The following is a 21,208-nucleotide window of genomic DNA, read 5'->3' on the forward strand; positions in this document are numbered from 1 at the left end:
GACCCTTAGTGTTAGGGGGGGATTAAATACGTGGGGTTACGGGGAGAGGGCTTGGGTGGGATGGCTGTCGGTGTAGGGACCGGGTGCTAGGGTTTGGATGATCAACCATGATCTCGTTGAATGGCGGAGCAGGCTCGAAGGGCCGAATGGCCTACTCCTGCTCCTATCTTCTATGTTTCTATGATGGAGGGAAGGTCATTGATGAAGCAGCTGAAGATGGTTGGGCCTAGGACACTGCCCTCAGGAACTCCTGCAGCGATGTCCTGGGGCTCAGATGATTGATTTCCAACAACCATCTTCTTTTGTGCTAGTTATGACACCAGCCAGTGGAGCGTTTTCCCCGATTCCCATTGACTTCAATTTTACGCATGGGAACACTACTACCTCCAAGTTCCTCTCCATCCCCAACTCTCGCACCATTCTGACTTGGAAATATTTCGGCAAGCCTTCATTGTTGTTGGGTCAAAATACTGTAATTCCCTACCTAACAGCACTGTGGGAGTATCTTCATCACACGTACTGCAGCACTGTTTCCTTTAAGCTGCGTGGCCGCGCAGCGCTCTGAAGGTTCCGCGCAGCCAGCTTTTAAATAGAAAAACAGTACATGTGCGGTATTTTGAATGGGCCACGCGGCCCGAAAAATAATAACAGGGGACATTGGACTGCTGCAGTTCAAGAACTGGTTTGGCAGCCTGGGGATGGGAAGAGGCGCACAGTGATCTCATCTCTGAGGCATTGCTGTTTTGTGGAAGCTTGCCGCGTTTCCTACATTGCAACAGTGACTACACTTCAAAAGTACTTAATTGGCTGTCAATCGCTGTAGGACGCCCTGAGGTCATGAAAGGCGTTATATAAATACAAGTCTTTCTTGCTTTCTATCTTAATTTTTCTATTCACCAGCACAGGGGTGTCAAACACATGGCTGTGGAACAGTTTTATCCATCTGTGCCGTATGGCCTGGAATGTGACATGAATCTTTTGGGAGATACTTCTAACAACCAGAGAACTGCGTCTTTTAAATTTTGCGCCATAGCAACGTCGCTCCACCTCCATGACCATCACCTCCTGCCAGCACAGCGAGCCATGACCGAGAAGTTAACTGTGGGGGGGGGGGGGGGGGAGGTGTCATTCACTGACCTGAAACAGAGCCGGCTGGTGAAGAAAGAAAAAACATTTTTTTAGCGCCTTTCACAACCGCAGGACATCCCAAAGCGCTTTATAGCCACTTGAAGTGTAGTCACTTTTGTAACGTAGGAAACATGGCAGATAATTTGCTCACAGCAAGGTCCCACAAACAGCAATGAGATAAATGGCCAGATCATCTATTTCGGAGATGTTGGTTGAGAGATAAAAATTGGCCAGAATAGGTGGGGGGGGGGGGGGGGGGGGGAAAAAGAGGGGACTCCCCTTTTTCAAATCTTTTACACACACCCGAGATGGAAGATAGGGCCTCGGTTTAACGTCTAATCCGAAAGACTGCACCTCCAACGGTGCAGTACTCCCTCAGCATTGCATTGAAGTATCAGTCAAGATTATGGGCTCAAGCCCATAGATAAAATTGGCTCGGTGACAGGAAGCAGAGGGTGGTGGTGAATGCATGTTTTTCAGACTGGGAGGTGGCTTGCAGTGGTGATCCCCAAGAGCCAGTTTTGGGTCCATTATGTTTTAATTTTTATAAACAACCCAGGCTTGAGTGTAGGTAGCAGCATTATAAAGTTTGCAGATGAAACGAAACTTGGCAATGTAGTAGATAGTGATGAGGATAGTAGGAGACTTCAGGGTGACATAGACAGGATGGTGAAATGGGCAGAAGCATGGCACATGGAGTTCAATGCAGAGAAGTATGAAGTGATGCACTTTGGGAGGACTAATATGGAAAGACAGTATACTGTAAATCAGGGGTTCTTGGCCTTTTTGCCAGAGTCCCCTCTCCTGCGAGATAAAAATTCCACGGACCCCCGTAACACAAGTATTTCTTCTGTATAAAAAAATTCTCATCGCCGCTCCCACTCACGTTACTGCTGCTACCCCTGCACTACAGAAAATAGTGGTCCACACACCCATCCCACTCCCTCTTTCACGAGTACCAATCACCTGACCCCCAGACTCCCTCTTTCCCCCACAACCCCTGACCGTTCTCGGCATATCAGCCAGTACCGGTTCTTTGCTTGATTTTCAGTCAAATAGACTTTCTTCCCCTCCCATCTCCAATATTTTTATAACTAAAAAAGGGTACAATGAAAATGATGGCAACGGCAACGGATGGCCAAACCAGCATCAACACCTTCCCCGAAGCGTACGAGAGCATGGTCCTTACACTAAACATCCGTAAGACAAAGGTTCCTCTACCAGCCTGCTCCTACTACACAGTACGGCCCCCCCCCCATTATCAAAATCAACGACAAGGCCTTGGACAACGTGGACCACTTTCCATAACTCGGTAGCCTACTGTCAACAAGGGCAGACGTCGATGACCAAGTCCAAAACCGCCTTCGGTGCGCCAGAGCAGCCGTTGGTCGCCTGAGGAAGAGTGTTTGAAGTCCAGGACCTCAAACCCGGCACTAAGCTCATGGTCTACAGAGCAGCAGTGATACCCGCCCTGCTGTATGCCTCAGAGACATGGACCATGTACAGCAGGCACCTCAAAGCACTGGAGAGGTACCACCAGTGCTGTCTCCGCAAGATCCTGCAAATCCATTGGCAGGATAGGCACACCAACGTCAGTGTTCTCGCTCAGGTCAACATCCCAAGCATCAAAGCTTTGACCACACTCGATCAGCTCCGATGGACGGGTCACATCATCCGCATGCTCGATACGAGACTTCCAAAACAAGCGCTCTACTCGGAGCTCCGACACAGCAAGAGAGCCCCAGGTGGGCAGAGGAAACACTTCAAGGACACCCTCAGAGCCTCCTTGGAAAAAGTGCAACATCCCCACTGACACCTGGGAATTCCTGGCCCAAGACCGCACAAAGTGGAGGAGAAGCATCCGGGAAGGCACCGAACACGAGTCTCTTCGCCGGGAGCAAGCGGAAGTCAAGCACAAGCAGCACACATCAACCCAAGCACCCCACCCACCCATCCCTTCAACCACCGTCTGCCCCACCTGTGACTCTTCAGTCACCTGCGAACTCCTTTTTAATGTGGAAGCAAGTCATCCTCGGTTCCAAGGAACTGCCTAAGAAGACGACAATGAAAAAGAAAAAACTATTTTTTTAAGTCCCGTATAATTTTTCTGCCAAATTGCTCACAGCAGTGACCAGATTAATGTTTTATTCCTGGTGATTCCAGGACAATCCTGGAAGGTTAAAATCCTAGCTGGAGGTCAACATTAGGTGTGAACAATCAGGTCTGCCTGTGATGCCCTCCTTGGTAGAGCAAGACTGCTAACACTCAAGGTATAGGCTCGCAGGTGAATAATGAATGAGGTTAGGTACCAAAGGGCAGCCAGCACCCTTGTAACTATACTACAGTGCGAGTCAACACTTTGAAGACAGCAGGAGAGAAAATGGAGGGAAAAATTAGACAGTGCAGAATATTTCAATGCAAACTGTTTCAGTTTTGCTGGTAATAAGTGTCAATCCCAATCGTTTCCTAATGTTGACATATTCCACTTTTCTTCCTCCACAAAGGCAGCAACTCACTTTGACACCAGCAGTTCCTTTCCTCCTTGCAGCTGTCACCCATTTCCTTGCCCCTTCTTCAGTTGATTGACAATCGCAACCACACGAACAGAAATAGGACAAAAAAAAAAAAATCTGAAACAGAACTGACATATGGCACGTGTAACTGGCAAGAGGAGAGCAGAGGACGTACAGCTCGATCCCACCTTTGCACAACAGCGGATTTTTCTTGTTTATATTTTTAAAATCTGATTTTTTTTTAAATCCTGGACCTCTTGAAATCTTCTCCCAGACCCCCTGGTTGAGAACCCCTGCTATAAATGGCATGATTTAGAAAAGTGTAGATGAGCAGAAAGACCTTGGTGTCCATATACATAAATCCTTAAAGTTGATAGGTTGGTTAAAAAAACCCATATGGGTTACTTGGGTTTTATAAATAGAAGCATAGACTATAAAAGCAAAGATATCAGGTAGAACTTTATAAATCACTGGTTAGGCCTCAGCTGGAGTACTGTGGACAATTCTGGGCACCACACGTCAGGAAAGATGTAAAGGCCTGAGAAAGGGTACAGAGGTGGTTTACCAGGATGAGGAACTTCAGTTATGAGGAGAGGATGGGAAAGTTAGGACTGCTCTCCTTGGAACAGAGAAAATTAAGAGGTGACCTAATAGAGGTTTTCAAGCTGATGAGAGGTTTTGATAGAGTAGATAGAGAAAAACCTATTCCCTCTGGCGAGTGGGTCAATAACCAAAAGGTCACAACTTTTAAATCACTGGTTAAAGATCTAGAGTGGAGGTGAGGAGAATTCTTTTTAACTTAAGGGAGTTGTCGGGATCTGGACACCCTACCTGAAAAGGTGGTGGTAGTTGATTCGATAAATAAGTTTAAAAAGGAGTTCAACAGGTACCCGAGGATAAAGAACTTACAAGGTTACAGACAAAAAGTGAGGGTGTGGGAGAGGGTGAGATAGTGATGGGACTGGGGGGTTGGGGAAAGGGTGACAGGGATTGGGCTTGCATTTATATTTTTAAAATTTATTTGTGGGATGTGGGCATCGCTGGCAAGGCCGGCATTTTTTTCCCATCACTAGATGCCCTGAAAAGATGGTGGTGGGCCAACTGAGTGGCTTTCTAGGCCACTTCAGAGGGCTGTTAAGAATCAACCACATTGGTGTGGGACTGAAGTCATATATAGGCCAGACTGAGCAAGGACACCAGGTTTCCTTCCCTAATGGACATTAGTGAACCTGTTGGATTTTTACGACAATCTGACAGCTTCATGGTCACTTTTACTAATACCAGCTATTTATTTCCAGATTTTGAACCTGAATTCAAATTCTCAAACCAAAATCACTCCCCCAAAACACAATCAAAGGGTCTGTTAATTATGAAAGCAACTTCAGACAGAGCACATCTCCCCGAATTACCTGGGCAGTTAGCATCTGAGGAGAACAGATAAAGTTAACATTTCAGATGTAGACCCATTGTTGGAACAGCGCTCCATAGGTGCTGACTGGCCTGAATGTTCCCAGCATTTTCTGTTTTTGTTTGATTGTTTGCATCTGGAATTTTTTCTTTGCTTTTTGCCACCCCCTTACCTTTTTGATTTGTGCCTCTTTGATCTTCTCCAACGCCACCCTGATTTTTTCTGCTTTCTGCCTGGCAGCCTGCTCCTCCTGCAGATACACACAGTGAGCAAATTAAGACGCATCAGGACACTATAATGCACATGGGGAATACACCTTACAGACACAGCACAGCAGAAGGGAAAGCAGCTTCCTGTGATCAACCACCACTGTGCAGTGAGCTTAAGACATTTCAATCAACATCCCCAAATCTTGCAGCATCACACAAGAGGTTGAATTGGTTGTCATGAAAGAACGAGATTCTCCCCCAAATATCCTTCACTGCATCTGCTCCAAAGATGGAGCATTTAGCCTTCCTCCTGTTGATGGGATGAACTTAACTGGGAAACAAAAATCTCTCAACCAATGGAAATTTTGACACGGATTTCCTTTTGTTTTACCTATTCTGTCAAGGGAACAAATTACATTTGCTGTTGACCAGACTATTCACATCCAATTGCATTCAAGGTAACAGTAACTTAACAACTGCTACATTTATACCGCCTGGATTTTAAAAAAATCTTCCAAATGCGTAATGAAAAGCATATTTTAAAAGGGACAAATGAGCAGGTTAAAGGTAAACTCGGTTTCAGTTGCTGTCTTACTTCAAATGATGATCCGTGAAAACCATCCTTTAGAACACGTTGCATCAGTTTACCTGCATGGTCCAGTGTGGGACAAAGTGGTATCCTGACAGAGCTTTGGTTCGAACAAGCTGTGCTGTGCACGACTGACAGCAACAGCTGGGATGGTTCAGGGATATACCCATCATAAACATAATCCCGTGCCACAAAAGACTACGCTGTTAATGTGATGACAGTACCCAAGCTATTAGCTGAGAAACCAATTAAGCAAAGAGCAAAAAAACACCTCAGCAGCAGGCTCCTGCACCAACACTGCTGCTTTTAGAGAAACGATCAATTCTCCCCATCTCGTTTTTAATTTTACATTATACATGGCTAAAAACCGGTGACGTTCATTCATAGATAATATCAGACACAGCAGGTGCAGGCACTTTGGAGCACAATGGGATTTTTATATTTTGATGTTGCATTTTGCTCAAGACCCGAGGCCTCTGGGGAGTCCCAGCCTCAAATCTCAAAGGGAATTAAATGGTATGCGTCAACAAGTTACACGCATTGAACCGATAAGATAACAATCAGAAACAGGAGACTGTAATGTTTTAATGGGCCAGAAATTCGGGTCCCCACAGGTGAGTACGCGCTGGGTACTCACGCGTAGGGCCAACGAAAGTGCTGGTTTCGTGCATGCACGAGAAACCGGAACTTCCGTTCCCTTGAAAGAAGGGGTTCACAGGTCGAACGTGTGCACCGGAGAGGCAGCGCGTACGCCTGGAACTTCAGTTTTTTTTTATATAACAGGTTTCTCCGGGAGGGTAAGTCTCCAGCAGCTACGCTTTTAAAAAGCGGTCGCAAGGCCTGCTTTTAACAAGTGGTGAATTAAATAACATTAAAACATTTTTTCCACAGGTTTATTATTTTTAAATACTTTAAAAGAAAGGTAAGTTTATTTTTAGCCCCGTTAAAAACGAATTAATTTTTTCAAAAATTTAAATTGTTTAAAATAGTTATTTTAATGTAATTTATAGTTATTTTTAAAATGTGATAACAAACTTCAAATAAAAAAATTTTTTGTATGTTTTGGGACCGATCTCTATTTCATAGATTTGACAGGTCTTCCTGTCAAATCTATGAAGAGATATTCCCTGTTACGATTGGCTCTCCATGGCCCACGTGATCCCAGGGGATGCTTCGAATTAACTGCGCCCCTGGGATACTTGAGCACTGCGCACCGGCAGTTGGAGGAGGCCCAGGAACGGAATCCCACGCGGGCCCACAGCACAACGGCTGGCGCGCTAGCTAAGTGCAGGTCGGGGGCTTGCACCTGCGGGAAGCCTCCGACCCGAATTTCTGGCCCATTATAGACATCCTTATCCATATCTGTCAAGTGTCTACAAACTATGGTGTTTCCTTGACCACCTGCTGGCACTGGCTAGGTTGTCTTGTGTAAGGAGAAAAGGAGGGGCTCTCATACCTCGAGGCATACCTCCTGAAGGGGTAGCCAGGCAGTTGCACCACCAGTAGCCCCAGGGAGAGACAGCCAAGTGCAGAAGGAACATGAGAGAGATTGGGCAGCGAGAAGTGCTATTTTGCCATTTAAAAATTATATAATTGAACGGTTAACAGGACGCACTGTCACTTTATACTGCATACTTAAAAGATACATTTCTGATTTTCTGTTCACACACTACGGTTCACTTGAATCATCTGGGCTCCATTTTAAAAGTAGTTTGCTCAGTTCAGAGATACTGGCTGCGAGAAAAGGGATCACGTGCCATAAATCCTCCATGAATTTGTTTGGTAATTTTCTCCCCTTTCCGAAGGGGTACAGTTGTAATATCATTCATTGTGTTGGCAGGCTCTTTGATCATGGGGTGCATTACAACTGAACCTGCTGCCGTCTTCATTGGACTTCCATATTCCCTCTTTCCAGAGTCATTGGACAGTGAGTTCAAGGATAGCAAGGCCAATTTCAGCAACCCTACAGCCACCCAGCTGAGATCAATGACTGAGAATCAGCTTTGTTTGCATAGCTCACTGATCTCTTCAACTAATCCACTGAAGGATGCACCATCCTGTTCTCTGAATTTAATCATGTTCAAAGGCTAAGAGTTGGATTCAGTAATTGGGGTAATATATTTGCTGTAAAGATCTGGTTAAAACATCGTGGAGCTCAATTCTGAGCCTGGTGTAGTGCACTGCAAGTCCAAGGCACCTAAACTTGTCAACAGGATGGCTGATGGGATCAAAATGTCTGCCTGAAAAATGGCAGCTTATTCTAAAATCAGCAAGACTCTGGCCTGAAGCACTGTCCACAGAGCCATTCTGGAGTGTAACAACTAGCCACCTGCAAATGTTAACAAGTCAAACAGCTGGTGCAAATACACAGCTAAATGCACTGTCAAAATCTAATCAATTTATTCTTCTGTTTAAATTTGACTTCAGACAGAGGAGACTCAGTACACAAAACCTGAATCAGCTCCTGCCAAGAAAACCCAGATGTCCAGTTAACATCCTGCTGAGCTAACAGAATGGAAGAATCACTGCAACCTGCAGGCAATCGTCTCACTTTCCTTCCCAAGGCATTTAACTGATTTTAAACTGAATTATGCCCGCCCGGCTCTGTCGTTCTGCACGTTCACGATGACCAGCACGGCACAGTCTCACGCCATGCAGGAAGGGCACCACCACCGGCCTGCAACATTCCTTCTAAGTTGCGTGGCCGTACAGCGGTTTTCCAGTCCTGTACAGCTTTATCAATTAATTAATTTTTGCACATGCGCAGGGCGGGGCTTGCCACGGGCGAGGCACCTAGCAGGCCCACCACGGGCGAGGCACCCAGCGGATCAGCCTAGTCATGCACCATGGGTCCAACACCCTCAGCCTATCCATCCGCGTGGGCGAGCTCACCACTGGCCCAGCCTAGTCCCGCGCAGGCCCAACACAGTCCTGCCACCTTCAAATATTTGTGTACGTGGGCCCCCAGATCTCTCAGTTCCTGCGCCCCATATAAAATTGTACCATTAAGTTTATATTGCCTCTCCTCATTCTTCCTTCCAAAATGCATCACTTCACAACTCTGCATTAAATTTCATCTGCCATGTGTCTGCCCATTTCAGCAATCTGTTTAAATCCTCCTGAAATTTGTTACTAACATCCTTACTGTTTACTACATTTCCAAAGAAAGAAAACTTCAGTTTGCTTAACACTGATGGCCAATGCTCCTGACAGCAAGGTCACCAGACTGCTGAAGGAAGTACAAACTCTGATGGCTTGTTTTTCCATCTGACGATTGACCATGTTAGGGATGGGGAAAATACTCAAATTTATCCATGGCCAGTTATGAGCAGTGCATTTCGAACCAGTTGTCTCTATCCTCTACAGAAGGTGGCCAATTCCTGCCAAAGTAGATCAGCACAGGTGCTGATTTCTTACCCAGGTAGCTAAAATTGACATGGGCCATGACTGACAATAGTCAAACCCGGCCCTGCCCTTAAATGACAACCACACACAGGAGGGTTCCAGTATGGTATACTGGTCAGTGATTAGGAATGGAAAATCTGGCTGTTTCGCTCATCCTCCCCACCCCTTCGCTATCCAAGGGTAATGAGCCCCACTGTACAAGCCCGTGCCATCCCACCTTCAGTCAGAGGAGAGACAGTACACAAAACCTGAATCGCTCCTGCCAAGAAAACCCAGATGTCCAGTTAACATCCTGCTGAGCTAACAGAATGGAAGAATCACTGCAACCTGCAGGCGATCGTCTCACTTTCCTTCCCAAGGCATTTAACTCTGATTTTAAACTGAATTATGCCCGCCCGGCTCTGTCGTTCTGCATGTTCACGCTGACCAGCACGGCCCAGTCTCGCGCCACGCAGAAAGGGCACCACCACCGGCCTGCAACATTCCCTCTAAGTTGCGCGGCCGTACAGCGGTTTTCCAGTCACGGGATAAACTCCTCTGATCTCTATTTGGGCAGTTTGCAGCAGCAATTTTTCTTCAACTTTTGTTTTCAATTCCCATGTGGCAAGTTCCCAATCTCAGCCAGTCAGCAGAGAAGCACTTCCTCACAGGAAGGTGAAGGCAACAAGGGGGAGCCACCTAGGAACTCCTCACACATACCAAACAGTTTCTCAAAGGAAGGCAGAGGATTCAAAATGGAACAGCAAGAATATATTAAAAACATGTCAAAATCCAAAGTCTATAAAGCCCCTTACCTATTCCCACATGCTATATTTCATTCTCATGCTCAATAAAATGCTCAAATTAAATCAACTGAATATACAGTAGAATTGTTCCAGTTCTAGCTTAACACTGACTACAATAGCTGTCTCAATAGAATGTCAAGTGCACAGTTGTTTCTACTGATCGGACCTATTAACCACTCCAATCAAGGAAATCAATTTGCAATAAATAGATAGGTTGCCCCACTAGGCTTCTATACAGAGCTTTCAAACCAATTTTTAATTACTTTGGGTATTACTCTGGGGCCAGAATATAGGTTCTAGGTTTACTGATGCTCACGTGGTAGTCAAGTGAGCCACCAGGCACAGGGAAAGACACTATTGCAAGAGAGAGAAGCAGAGCCCACTTACCAATGCAATTTACCTCTTAGCAACAGATTCAAGAGCATACGCAGCAGAAGCTTGGGAATAGGTTGCTGACTGCTGTCTTGCTTAAGGAATGGCTTGTGTGTGGTGCGGAGGGGAGAAGGGAGCCTAAGGAAGTTGGAGAAAATGGTACAAAATTTGGGAAGAGAACAAAAAGGTTTTAAAAAATTTTTTTAATGGATTATTTTAATGTGGCATGCTGAAATTCCTCTGGACCTCTTGCCTTCAATAGGATTCCTCATCTAATTTACTCCCTTCTCTCTTCAAACCCCTTGGGCCTAAAGATGCCAACTCTTGCTGCAGGTGTCCATGGGCATTGGTCATCCTCTGGTGCCTCACCCCAAATGGCCATTTGAGAGCCAAGGCACAACTGGAGGACTGATAGCTGAGCCCAGTCTTATCCTCACCTGATATTCCCCACACACAAACCTTCCAGCCAGAGTGGGAGACCTGACTGATTTTTCACCACCCTGGCCCAGGTAACCCATCAGAACTGCTCCTCCAGCTGAGATCAGTTAACACATCACACATCGGGAATCGAACCTGGGCCTTTAGCCGAGTGCAACACCAGGCAATGCCTTTATCCACAAGGCCAACAAGAAAGCCATGTTGGCTTCTTAAAAATGAAGCGAAGCATCTGATCCTGGACCTTTCATATGGATCGGAGTTAAAATTTCGATTCAATATTTCTCTGTCACTAAATCTGTCTCATGGTGCCCTGTCACAAGTGGAAACCCACCAAACAAGAACTGGCACTGTTGAATGGTGTAAGATGTGCAATTACATAACTGAGTTTAATTTGATGTAGTCTCTAGGTCCCATTAAGGCCACTTTTCTGAGATGTTCCAGAGCTAAGGGCAGTATTCTTTTGGCATATTAGAATGGGGCTAACTTTGGCAAAGATTTCAATTGTTGGGAAGTCTCAAATACTTGCTCAGCAGTACTCCACGTGGTTTACATCTTTTGCAGCCGTCAGTGTTGAGGTTTATGGTACAACTTCACATGAAAATAGACAACTTTCTTTGTGTTCTAAGAGTTGCAGAACTTATTGGGTACCAAATCAGCACTAACAAGATCTGGACAGCCCTCAAGTTTTGAAATGGTAAAAATTTCTAGTGGTCAAGAAGTTGGAACTTTACCAAGTTGTGTGTTAATTTGCTAGCACCAATAAATTCCACAGAATATTTCTGTGAATGTTAACAATCAGTTAAACATATTTTGAACTTAAACGATGCTGCAAAATATTGGTGGAATATTGATTTTTGTCTGGGCATGGTGCAGGTTGTCATTTTCTTGGTATTTTGAACTGTAAATGAACATGCGCATAATTCAATACAGGTTACCAGAATGATAAAACAAAGGCAGAAGTGATTGCAAAGACTGGGCAAAACTCCCCTTCTGAGTTATCCAGGAAGTACACTGAGAGGTTGCCAAGGGGTTGCATGCAGGCACTAGTCATGCTCTCATGCAGTTAGCTGATTAAGTAGCAAGTTTCTGAAATGCACAAATACGAAAAATGCTCAAGATAAAGCCCATTTTACACTCATTAGGGAAAGGGGTGGGTCACAAGCAGGAAGCGTTAACAAACAAGCCAATTACTGGAGGAGACACTGCAACACAAGCCGAGTATGACCAGTCCCTCCAGCTTGGTCAACATACTACAGGGTATAAGGGATTGAGGAAAAGGGAAAGCAAAAGGATTCTTTGATATTTATATATTAGAGGGTACAGGGTTTGCAACACGTCACAGGGTTACTCATTCTACCTACAGGGTTTCATCACATGCAGGTTGGAAGACACGCTTCACCTTGGTCAGCAAATGAGAAGGTTTCCCAGCTATGTTTCTCAAAATGATTGACGTTTCCCTGTCCAGATAGGAATGCTTGGTACAGGAGATAAAGAGAGAAATAAATCAGTGCAGTGATTAAAAAAAATGGAAGTGTGCAAGCATAGAATAAAAAGCAACCTATTCATTACAGAACAGCAATTCAACAGCAAACCACCTGATACCAACTCTTACAGGGAAACACACACATCCATATATATTATTTATAAAGATCACATATACTCAAACACACATCTTACTAGAACGTTACACAATGATGTACCTCTGTGCAATCTCTCCAGTGCAGATATCAATTCAGCCTTACATTTGGTCAGAGAAGGGGTCGTGGATTTTTTTTTTTTTTGCAAAGGGGTGTGGAGAAAAGGTGTGATTCATTTCACTGAGAGTGGGTCAGAGGCATTTTGTTGGCACTTTCCTCTTCCCTTGAATACTGGGAGCATGTCACATATGAAATTGTTCTTCCTGGAAACAAGATTCTAGTGCACCAGTGGCTCACTGGTAGGAGGCCATTCTGATATGGTTCTCAAATATGAGATGCCCACATTTACCTGGGATGCAAATCAAGCAGAGAAGGTACATTAACTAGCTGCACACTCAAACAAGATCTTTGAAAAGCATCATAAGTTCAGATCCTTGTCAAGTGTCCTGGGTGAGAAACTCACGATAGTCATGTTGGCTCACCCAAAGGCTGAGTGTGCTACCCAGTCAAACAGACCAGCTAAATTCCAGCTTACATTTCCTCTCTGTGCTGAGTTAGCTGGCTTTAGCCACTGGCCTCCCTACCACTGGGAAGGGTTCAGGATCACTATCCACAGGCCCCTGGTGGAAAGTGCAATGAGTGGACATTGGGTTCGACTATAATGCTTTGCTGATATTCATGTGTGGACTCATGAGGAACAGCCATTTAGATGAGGTCCCTGGGGCCTGTGACATAGTATCCCAGCAAGAATTGATGCCTTCAGGCGAGATGCAGAGAAATTGGGGTTGTTGGGCAGGGGAGGAAAGGGAGAAATCAATGCATTAAAAACACACATTTACACCCCATTGGGAATAGAAACTACTCACATTTGGTTTCAAAAATATATGCAATAAACTTAGGAACTTGAACATTCCACAATTCATTGCTAAATTCTCAATAGTAGGCATCACAAAACACCTTCAGTGTTTAGGTGCGAAATTTAAATTAACTCATGTCTTTATCCCTTTGCTACAATAGAAATCAATTTTGGGGAAAATGGGGGCGGACAATTTATTCTGCTTATGAGACACAAGAGTTACAATGAAATAAACTCGACCCCTCAATTTATCCTCCCTGTGGACGGTTTACTTTGCATTGGAGAGATAAAAAGCATGCACAAAAGTTGACTAATTAACCATAATTTTTAACATGTCTATCCAGTTTCTCTGATTTCTTATTGTGGTAATTCAGAATCGAAAAGCTTGGGATCAGAGGCAGATTCTAGTAAAGCTGAGTAATAGGTGTGAAATCCTAATGCAAATAAGAGAGAATCTTTTATAAAGCAGCAGTCAAAAATTCTGATGCTTTAAATTTTTATACGTTTCTTTTCAAGGCAACTTTCAGCAGCAGTCTGCACGTAATAGCAAACGTGCTCATAACCCAGTAGTTAAAAGTAGTGGGGAGCGCACTACTACTCAGGGTTTGCATGCGACTCCAGTCCCACAGCGACATGGTTCTCTGAAGTAGCCCAGCAAGTCACTCGGTTATATAAAACCATTACTAGCAGTTCAAGAGGAATGTCCACCACCACCTTCTCAGGGCAAAAAAAATTCTGGGCTATCATCTGGAGACATCTTTACTTTCAGTCCTATTCATTTAAATTGTTCTCTTTTGAATATTTATTTCCAGTGTGGTTCTTCCACTTCCTCTAAAAACAAAGGCAAAATACTTGAGCATCTCTAACAGTTCCTCACTCAATTCCAAGATAGCCCCCTTCACCTTTAAGTGGTCCTACATCTTTTGACTATCCTTTTATTTATTTGCTAATAAAAACCATTGCTATTTCCCTTCATATTGACTCCCAGTCACTTTTCCTACTCCCTCAGTCTTGCCAACCCTTTTTGCTTCCTTCCTACAATATTAATATTTCTTATTTACAATCATGGAATGCAATTCCACTTTTAAGTCTTCCCCCTTCCACCCAAGCTAATATCTGCCACAAATGAAATGTTGAGCATTATTTCTTAACCAGTGTCCAAAACGCTTCACTCCATCTCAAGGACCTCAAAACTCTGCAGGTGAACAATATCCTGCAATAGCCATTGTAGGAAAAGGAGAAGAAAACAGGCAGCAAAATGTGATTTCTAAGCAAAGGATAAATGCCAGAAGCTAATTTTAATTTGTGTAAATGTAATTTACCATTGGAAAGAATTCAGGGGTCTCCCTCATCAGAAAGGAATTATGACAATTCTTTTAATATGATTAACAAGCTGTTTCTTAGCAACAGATGGTGCTTTTCATCACTGTTTCAAACTCAATTATTATAGAGACCAGGGAGAACAATCTCTGCTGAAGCGGCCTTTTAGAAGAGACCTTAAGACTTAAAGACACAATTTGGAGCAAATCCCAACGGTTATGAAATGGAGAATATGCTGTGCCGACTGGTATTTTATGAAATCAGTGATTGCTCTGCAGTATTTTATACAAATAGTAATTCACAAATTAAGTTAGGTTGTGTGTGTTTTTCCATTTCTTCACAATGCCATTCAGCAAGGAGTTATTTTGGTAACAATAGCACCGCTTCCTGGCACATTGAACTAAATCAGGAAACAGTATGCAGTAAAATTGGAAGGAACACCCCCATCACCAAAAAAACTCACTTCCACACAATTGCACTTGGCTCACTGGCATACTGCATTAACTTAACTCAGTGTTCAAGAAAAATGCAACATGGTATATTGGGCAAGAACAGGATTGGGATCAGCTGTGACACTGAGGTTTCACAAATCCCGACACTCAAACTGACTCACTTGGGCAAGGTGGAACCAAGTATGAAGAGTTGTTACCTTAAGAGGGGGAAAAATCTAGCCGAGTAGTCCTCAAAAATGTCCCAATTTCAGTGCCCGAGAGTACTCGGTGCCTAACTTGTCACTGTGAAAATGCCAGAATACATTCCTCAAAAACACACAACTTAACAGCATTTAGGACAGAAAAGCATATGAATGTACTTTTGGTACACCAGCCTTATCCAGAACAGGATGCAAACAGTTGCAATATTTTGAAAGGACCATTGCCCTTCTCTGCCAATGTGGGCTGGTTAAGGAGACTCACGACTAAGGTCAGAACAAGTGGAGCCAGGGGGCAAGTAGCAGAATGGATAGCAAGCTGGCTACAAAACAGAAAACAAAGGTTAAAGGTAGTTACTCAAATTGGAAAATGGTGGGAAGTGATATTCCACAAGGATTGGTGCTGGGACCACTGTTGTTCACCACTTACATAAACTATTTGGACTCGGGAATTGCATGTACAATTTCAAAATTTGCAGATGACACCAAATTGGGGGGTGTAGTTAATACAGAAGAGGACTGCGACAAAATACAGGAAGACATTAATAAATTTGCAGAATGGTTGTGTAATTGGCAAATGAACTTCAACATACAGTAGTGTGAGGCAGTACATTTTGGTAGGAAGAACATGGAAGTCACATACTCCTTGGAAAATAAGTATCTAAATGGGGTAGAGGAACAGAGGAATCTGGGGGTACAGATACACAAATCACTAAAAATAGCGACGCAGATTAATAAGGGCATAAAAAAGCAAAGCACGGAGGTTAATTTCTAGAGGGATAGAAATAAAAGGCAGAGGAGTTATTTTTAACTTGTATAGAACCTTGGTTACACCACACTTGAGAGCTGTGAACAGTTCTGGTCTATACATTATAAAAAAGGTATATATGCACTGGCGAAGGTGCAAAAAGATTTACTAGAATTATACCAGAATTGAGGTTAGATGTAGAGAAGATTGTTTCCACTTGTGGGGGAGACCAGAACTAGGGACCATAAATATAAGTTAAAACCACAATAACAACTGATTTACCATTTGTGTCCCACAGCAGAAGGATGTTCACATTATCCTTAGCTGGATAACAAAGGCACAGGTATACTGGCTGAGCGGCAGACCTACGAGAGGCACAGAGTTGGCGAGAGGAGGATAAAAGGAGCAAGGAGGCGGCGGCCTGGGACCAGAGCCGAGCGGCAGACCTGCGAGAAGCACAGTCGGCGAGAGGAACACAACACAGGAGTGACTTCAGCACAAGGGAGCGGATTGGCGAATAGCTGGTGGGTATTTTTTGTTAGGTTTTTAAGTTTATTTCTGACAAGGTAGTTCATAGTATATTATATAGAGGCATGGCAGAGCAGCTCAGTCCCTTGAAATGCACATCCTGTGCCATGTGGGAAATCCTGGACGGCCACGTGTGCCGGAAGTGTCGCCAGCTACAGCAGCTCCAGGTTTCGGAACTTGAGCGGCAGCTGGAGTCACTGCAGTGCATTCGCGAGGCTGAGAGTTACATGGATAACACGTTTCTGGAGGTGGTCACCCCACAGCTTAAGAGCGTGTAGGCAGAGAGGGAATTGGTGACCGCCAGACAGAAGAGAACCACCAGGCAGGTAGTGCAGGAGTCCCGAGTGCATCTCACTCGCTAACCAGTATTCAGTTCTGGATACTGGTGAGGGCGATGGTTCCTCTGGGGAGTGTAACCAGAGCCAAGTCTACGGCACCATGGGTGGCTCAGCTGCACAGGTGGGGAGGAAGAAGAGTGGAAGAGCAATAGTGGTAGGGGATTCAATAGTTAGGGGAATAGACAGGCGTTTCTGCGGCCGCAGAAGTGACTCCAGGATGGTGTGTTGCCTCCTTGGTGCCAGGGTCAAGGATGTCACTGAACGGCTGCAGGACATTGAGGGGGGAGGGTGAACAGCCAGAGGTCATGGTCCACATCGGTACCAACAACATAGGTAGAAAGAACATAAGAAATAGGAGCAGGAGTAGGCCAATCGGCCCCTCGAGCCTGCTCCGCCATTCAATAAGATCATGGCTGATCTGATCCTAACCGCCAATCCACTATCACAGAACCATCTCCTGAATCTAACAGAATTAGACACACGAAATAGGAGCAGGATCAGGCTACACGGCCCCTGGGCCCGCTCCGCTACCCACAGGGCCATGACCGATCCGAACCTAGACTCATGTCCAAATTCCTGCCCGCTCCCCGTAATCCTTAATTCCCTTTACTTCTAGGAAACTGTCTATTTCTGTTTTAAATTTATGTAATGATGTAGCTTCTACAGCTTTTTGGGGCAGCATATTCCATGGACCTACCACCCTCGGAGTGAAGTAGTTCCTCCTCATCTCAGTTTTGAAAGAGCAGCCCCTTATTCTAAGACTATGCCCCCTAGTTCTAGTTTCACCCATCATCGGGAACATCCTCCCCACATCCACCCGATCCAACCCCTTCACAATCTTATATGTTTCAATAAGATCGCCTCTCATTCTTCTGAACTCCAATGAGTAGAGTCCCAATCTACTCAACCTCTCCTCATATGTCCATCCCCTCATCCCCGGGATTAACCGAGTGAACCTTCTTTTTACTGACTCGAGAGCAAGTATGTCCTTTCTTAAGTATGGACACCAAAACTGTACACAGTATTCCAGGTGCGGTCTCACCAATACCTTGTACAACTGAAGCAGTACCTCCCTATTTTTATATTCTATCCCCCTAGCAATGAAAGCCAACATTCCATTGGCCTTCTTAATCACTTGCTGCACCTGCATACTAACCTTTTGAGTTTCGTGCACCAGGACCCCCAGATCCCTTTGTACTTCAGTACTTTCCAGTTTCTTGCCATTAAGATAATAACTTGCTCTATGATTTTTCCTGCCAAAGTGCATAACCTCACACTTTCCAGTATTGTATTCCATCTGCCAAATCTCTGCCCACTTACTTAGCCTGTCTATGTCCCCTTGAAGGTTTTTTTATGTCCTCCTCACTCACTACTTTCCCCCCCCATCTTAGTATCATCTGCAAACTTTGATATGTTACACTCGGTCCCCTCCTCCAAATCGTTAATATAGATTGTAAAGAGTTGGGGACCCAGCACTGACCCCTGCGGAACACCACTAGTTACTGATTGCCAGTCTGAGAATGCCAGTCTGAGAATGAACCATTTATCCCAACTCTCTGCCTTGTTAGATAGCCAATCCTCTATCCATGCCAGAATATTACCCCCAATCCTGTGATTTTTTTATCTTAAGCAATAATCTTTTGTGTGGCACCTTGTCAAATGCCTTTTGGAAGTCTAAATACACTACGTCCACTGGTTCCCCTTTATCCACCCTATACGTTACTTCCTCAAAGAACTCCAGCAAATTTGTCAAACATGACTTCCCCTTCATAAAACCATGCTGACTTTGTCCTATTAAATTATGATTATCCAAATGTCCTGTTACTGTCTCAATAATGGACTCCAAAATTTTACCTACCACAGATGTTAGGCTAACCGGTCTATAGTTTCCAGCCTTCTGTCTACTGCCCTTTTTAAATAAGGGTGTTACATTAGCAGTTTTCCAGTCTGCCGGGACCATTGCCGAGTCCAGGGAGTTTTGGAAAATTATTACCAATGCATCCACAATCCCTACTGCCACTTCCCTCAAGACCCTAGGATGTAAGCCATCAGGTCCAGGTGATTTATCCGCCTTGAATCCCATTATTTTACCGAGTACCACTTCCTTAGTGATTTTGATCGTGTTTAGCTCCTCCCCCCCCTTTAGCCCCCTCTTTGTCCAGTGTTGGGATATTCTTAGTGTCTTCTACTGTAAAGACTGATATAAAATATTCATTCAGTGTTTTTGCCATCTCCATATTTCCCACCATTAATTTCCCGGTCTCATCCTCTAAGGGACCAACATTTACTTTAGCCACCCTTTTTCTTTTTATGTAACTATAAAAACTCTTACTATCTGTTTTTATATTATTTGCTAATTTACTTTCATAATCTATCTTCCCTTTCTTAATCAATCTTTTTGTTATTTTTTGCTGTCTTTTAAAGTTTTCCCAATCCTCTATCCTCCCACTAGATTTGGCTACCTTATATGCCCTTGTTTTTAGTCGAATGCTATCCTTAATTTCTTTACTTAGCCACGGATGGCTGTCTTTTCTTTTACACCCCTTTCTTCTCAGTGGAATATATATTTTTTGGAAGTTGTAAAATAACTCCTTAAATGTACACCACTGATCATGTATCGTCTTACCCTTTAATCTATTTTCCCAATCCACTCTACTCAATTCCGCTCTCATACCTTCATAGTCTCCTTTATTCAAGCTTAGCACGCTTGTTTGAGATCCAACCTTCTCGCCCTCTAATTGAATATGGAATTCAACCATGTTATGGTCACTCATTCCAAGGGGATCCTTTACTAGGACATTTTTAATTAATCTTGTCTCGTTACACAGGACCAGATCTAAGGTTGCCTGCCCCCTGGTCGGTTCAGTTACATACTGCTCAAGAAACCCATCCCTAATACACTCAATGAACTCATCCTCAAGGCAGCCCTGCCCAATTTGATTTGTCCAATTAATGATAGTTAAAATCCCCCATAATTATAGATGTTCCCTTATTACAAGCCTCAACTATTTCCTGATTGATACTCCGTCCAACAGAGTTGCCACAGTTCGGAGGCCTATAGACTACGCCCACTAGTGTTTTTTTCCCCTTATTATTCCTTACCTCCACCCAAACTGTTTCATTGTCCGGATCTTTTGACCCAATATCATTTCTCTGTATTACAGTGATTCCTTCCTTTATTAACATAGCCACCCCACCTCCCCTTCCTTCCTGCCTGTCCTTCCTGATCGTTAAATAACCTGGTATGTTTAATTCCCAGGCATTGTCACCCTGCAGCCATGTTTCTGTAATGGCCACAAGATCATACCCATATGTAGTTATTTGTGCCATTAACTCATCTATTTTGTTACGAATGCTACGTGCATTCAGATAGAGAACTTTCAAAGATGTTTTGTGACACTTAGTTCCTGCTTTTGCCCTTTTTATTACTTTACCTTTTACTCCATACCTTCTGCCCCTTCCTGACGTGCTCTGGTTTTTAATTTCCCCACTGCTACCTAAGTCTATGACCTTCTCTGTTGTCATTTTTATTATTTGCTCTCCAGGAACCTCCCCCCCACTAGTTAGTTTAAAGCCCTCTCTACAGCCCTAGTTATATGATCCGCCAGGACTCTAGTCCCAGCACTGGCCAAGTGAAGCCCGTCCCAACGGAACAGCTCCCTCCTGCCCCAGTACTGGTGCCAGTGTCCCAGGGAGCAAAACCCATTTCTCCCACACCAGTCTTTGAGCCACGCATTTAACTCTCTAATTTTATTTGTCCTAGCCAAATTCGCTCGTGGCTACCCTTGTGGTTCTGCTTTTTAATTTGGCCCCTAGCTGCTCAAACTCCCTCAGCAGAACCTCCTTCCTTGTCCTATCTATGTCGTTGGTACCAACATGGACCACGACAACTGGATCCTCCCCCTCCCACTCCAAGTTTCTCTCCAGTCCAGAGGAGATGTCCTTAACCCTGGCACCGGGCAGGCAACACAGCCTTCGGGACTCTCGCTCTCGGCTGCAGAGAACTCTATCTATCCCCCTAGTGTGATGAGGTCCTGCAGGCAGATTTTAGGGAGCTTGGAAAGAGATTAAAAAGCAGGACCTCAAAAGGTAATCATCTCTGGATTACTCCCAGTGCCACGTGCTAGTGAATACAGAAACAAACAGATAAATGCGTGGCTGGAGAGATGGTGCAGGAGGGAGGGTTTTAGATTTGAGGCATTGGGACCGTTTCTGGGAGAGGTGGGACCTGTACAAGCTGGACGGGTTGCACCTCAACAGGACCGGAACCAATATCCTCATGGCA

The 21,208-nt window shown here is 44.4% G+C and overlaps 1 protein-coding gene across 3 annotated transcripts in view; it reads right to left on the minus strand.

Moving 5' to 3' along the window:
* Positions 1-21,208, minus strand: part of LOC147120067 (ras-associated and pleckstrin homology domains-containing protein 1-like) — a 287,386-nt gene that overhangs the window by 77,497 nt on the left and 188,681 nt on the right. For 2 of the 3 annotated variants that reach the window (XM_085985599.1, XM_085985598.1), the window contains 2 exons: positions 12,247-12,321; positions 5,222-5,299 (listed from right to left, as the gene is read on the minus strand). In XM_085985599.1, the coding sequence (XP_085841725.1) occupies positions 5,222-5,299; positions 12,247-12,321 (153 nt within the window). The remainder of the gene's footprint in view (positions 1-5,221; positions 5,300-12,246; positions 12,322-21,208) is intronic. The other variant, XM_085985600.1, reaches the window with a different exon arrangement.

This window comes from Somniosus microcephalus, chromosome 4, assembly GCF_052327205.1.
Source record: "Somniosus microcephalus isolate GS21.2 chromosome 4, FLI_Smic_1.0, whole genome shotgun sequence".
Classification (NCBI taxonomy): domain Eukaryota; kingdom Metazoa; phylum Chordata; class Chondrichthyes; order Squaliformes; family Somniosidae; genus Somniosus; species Somniosus microcephalus.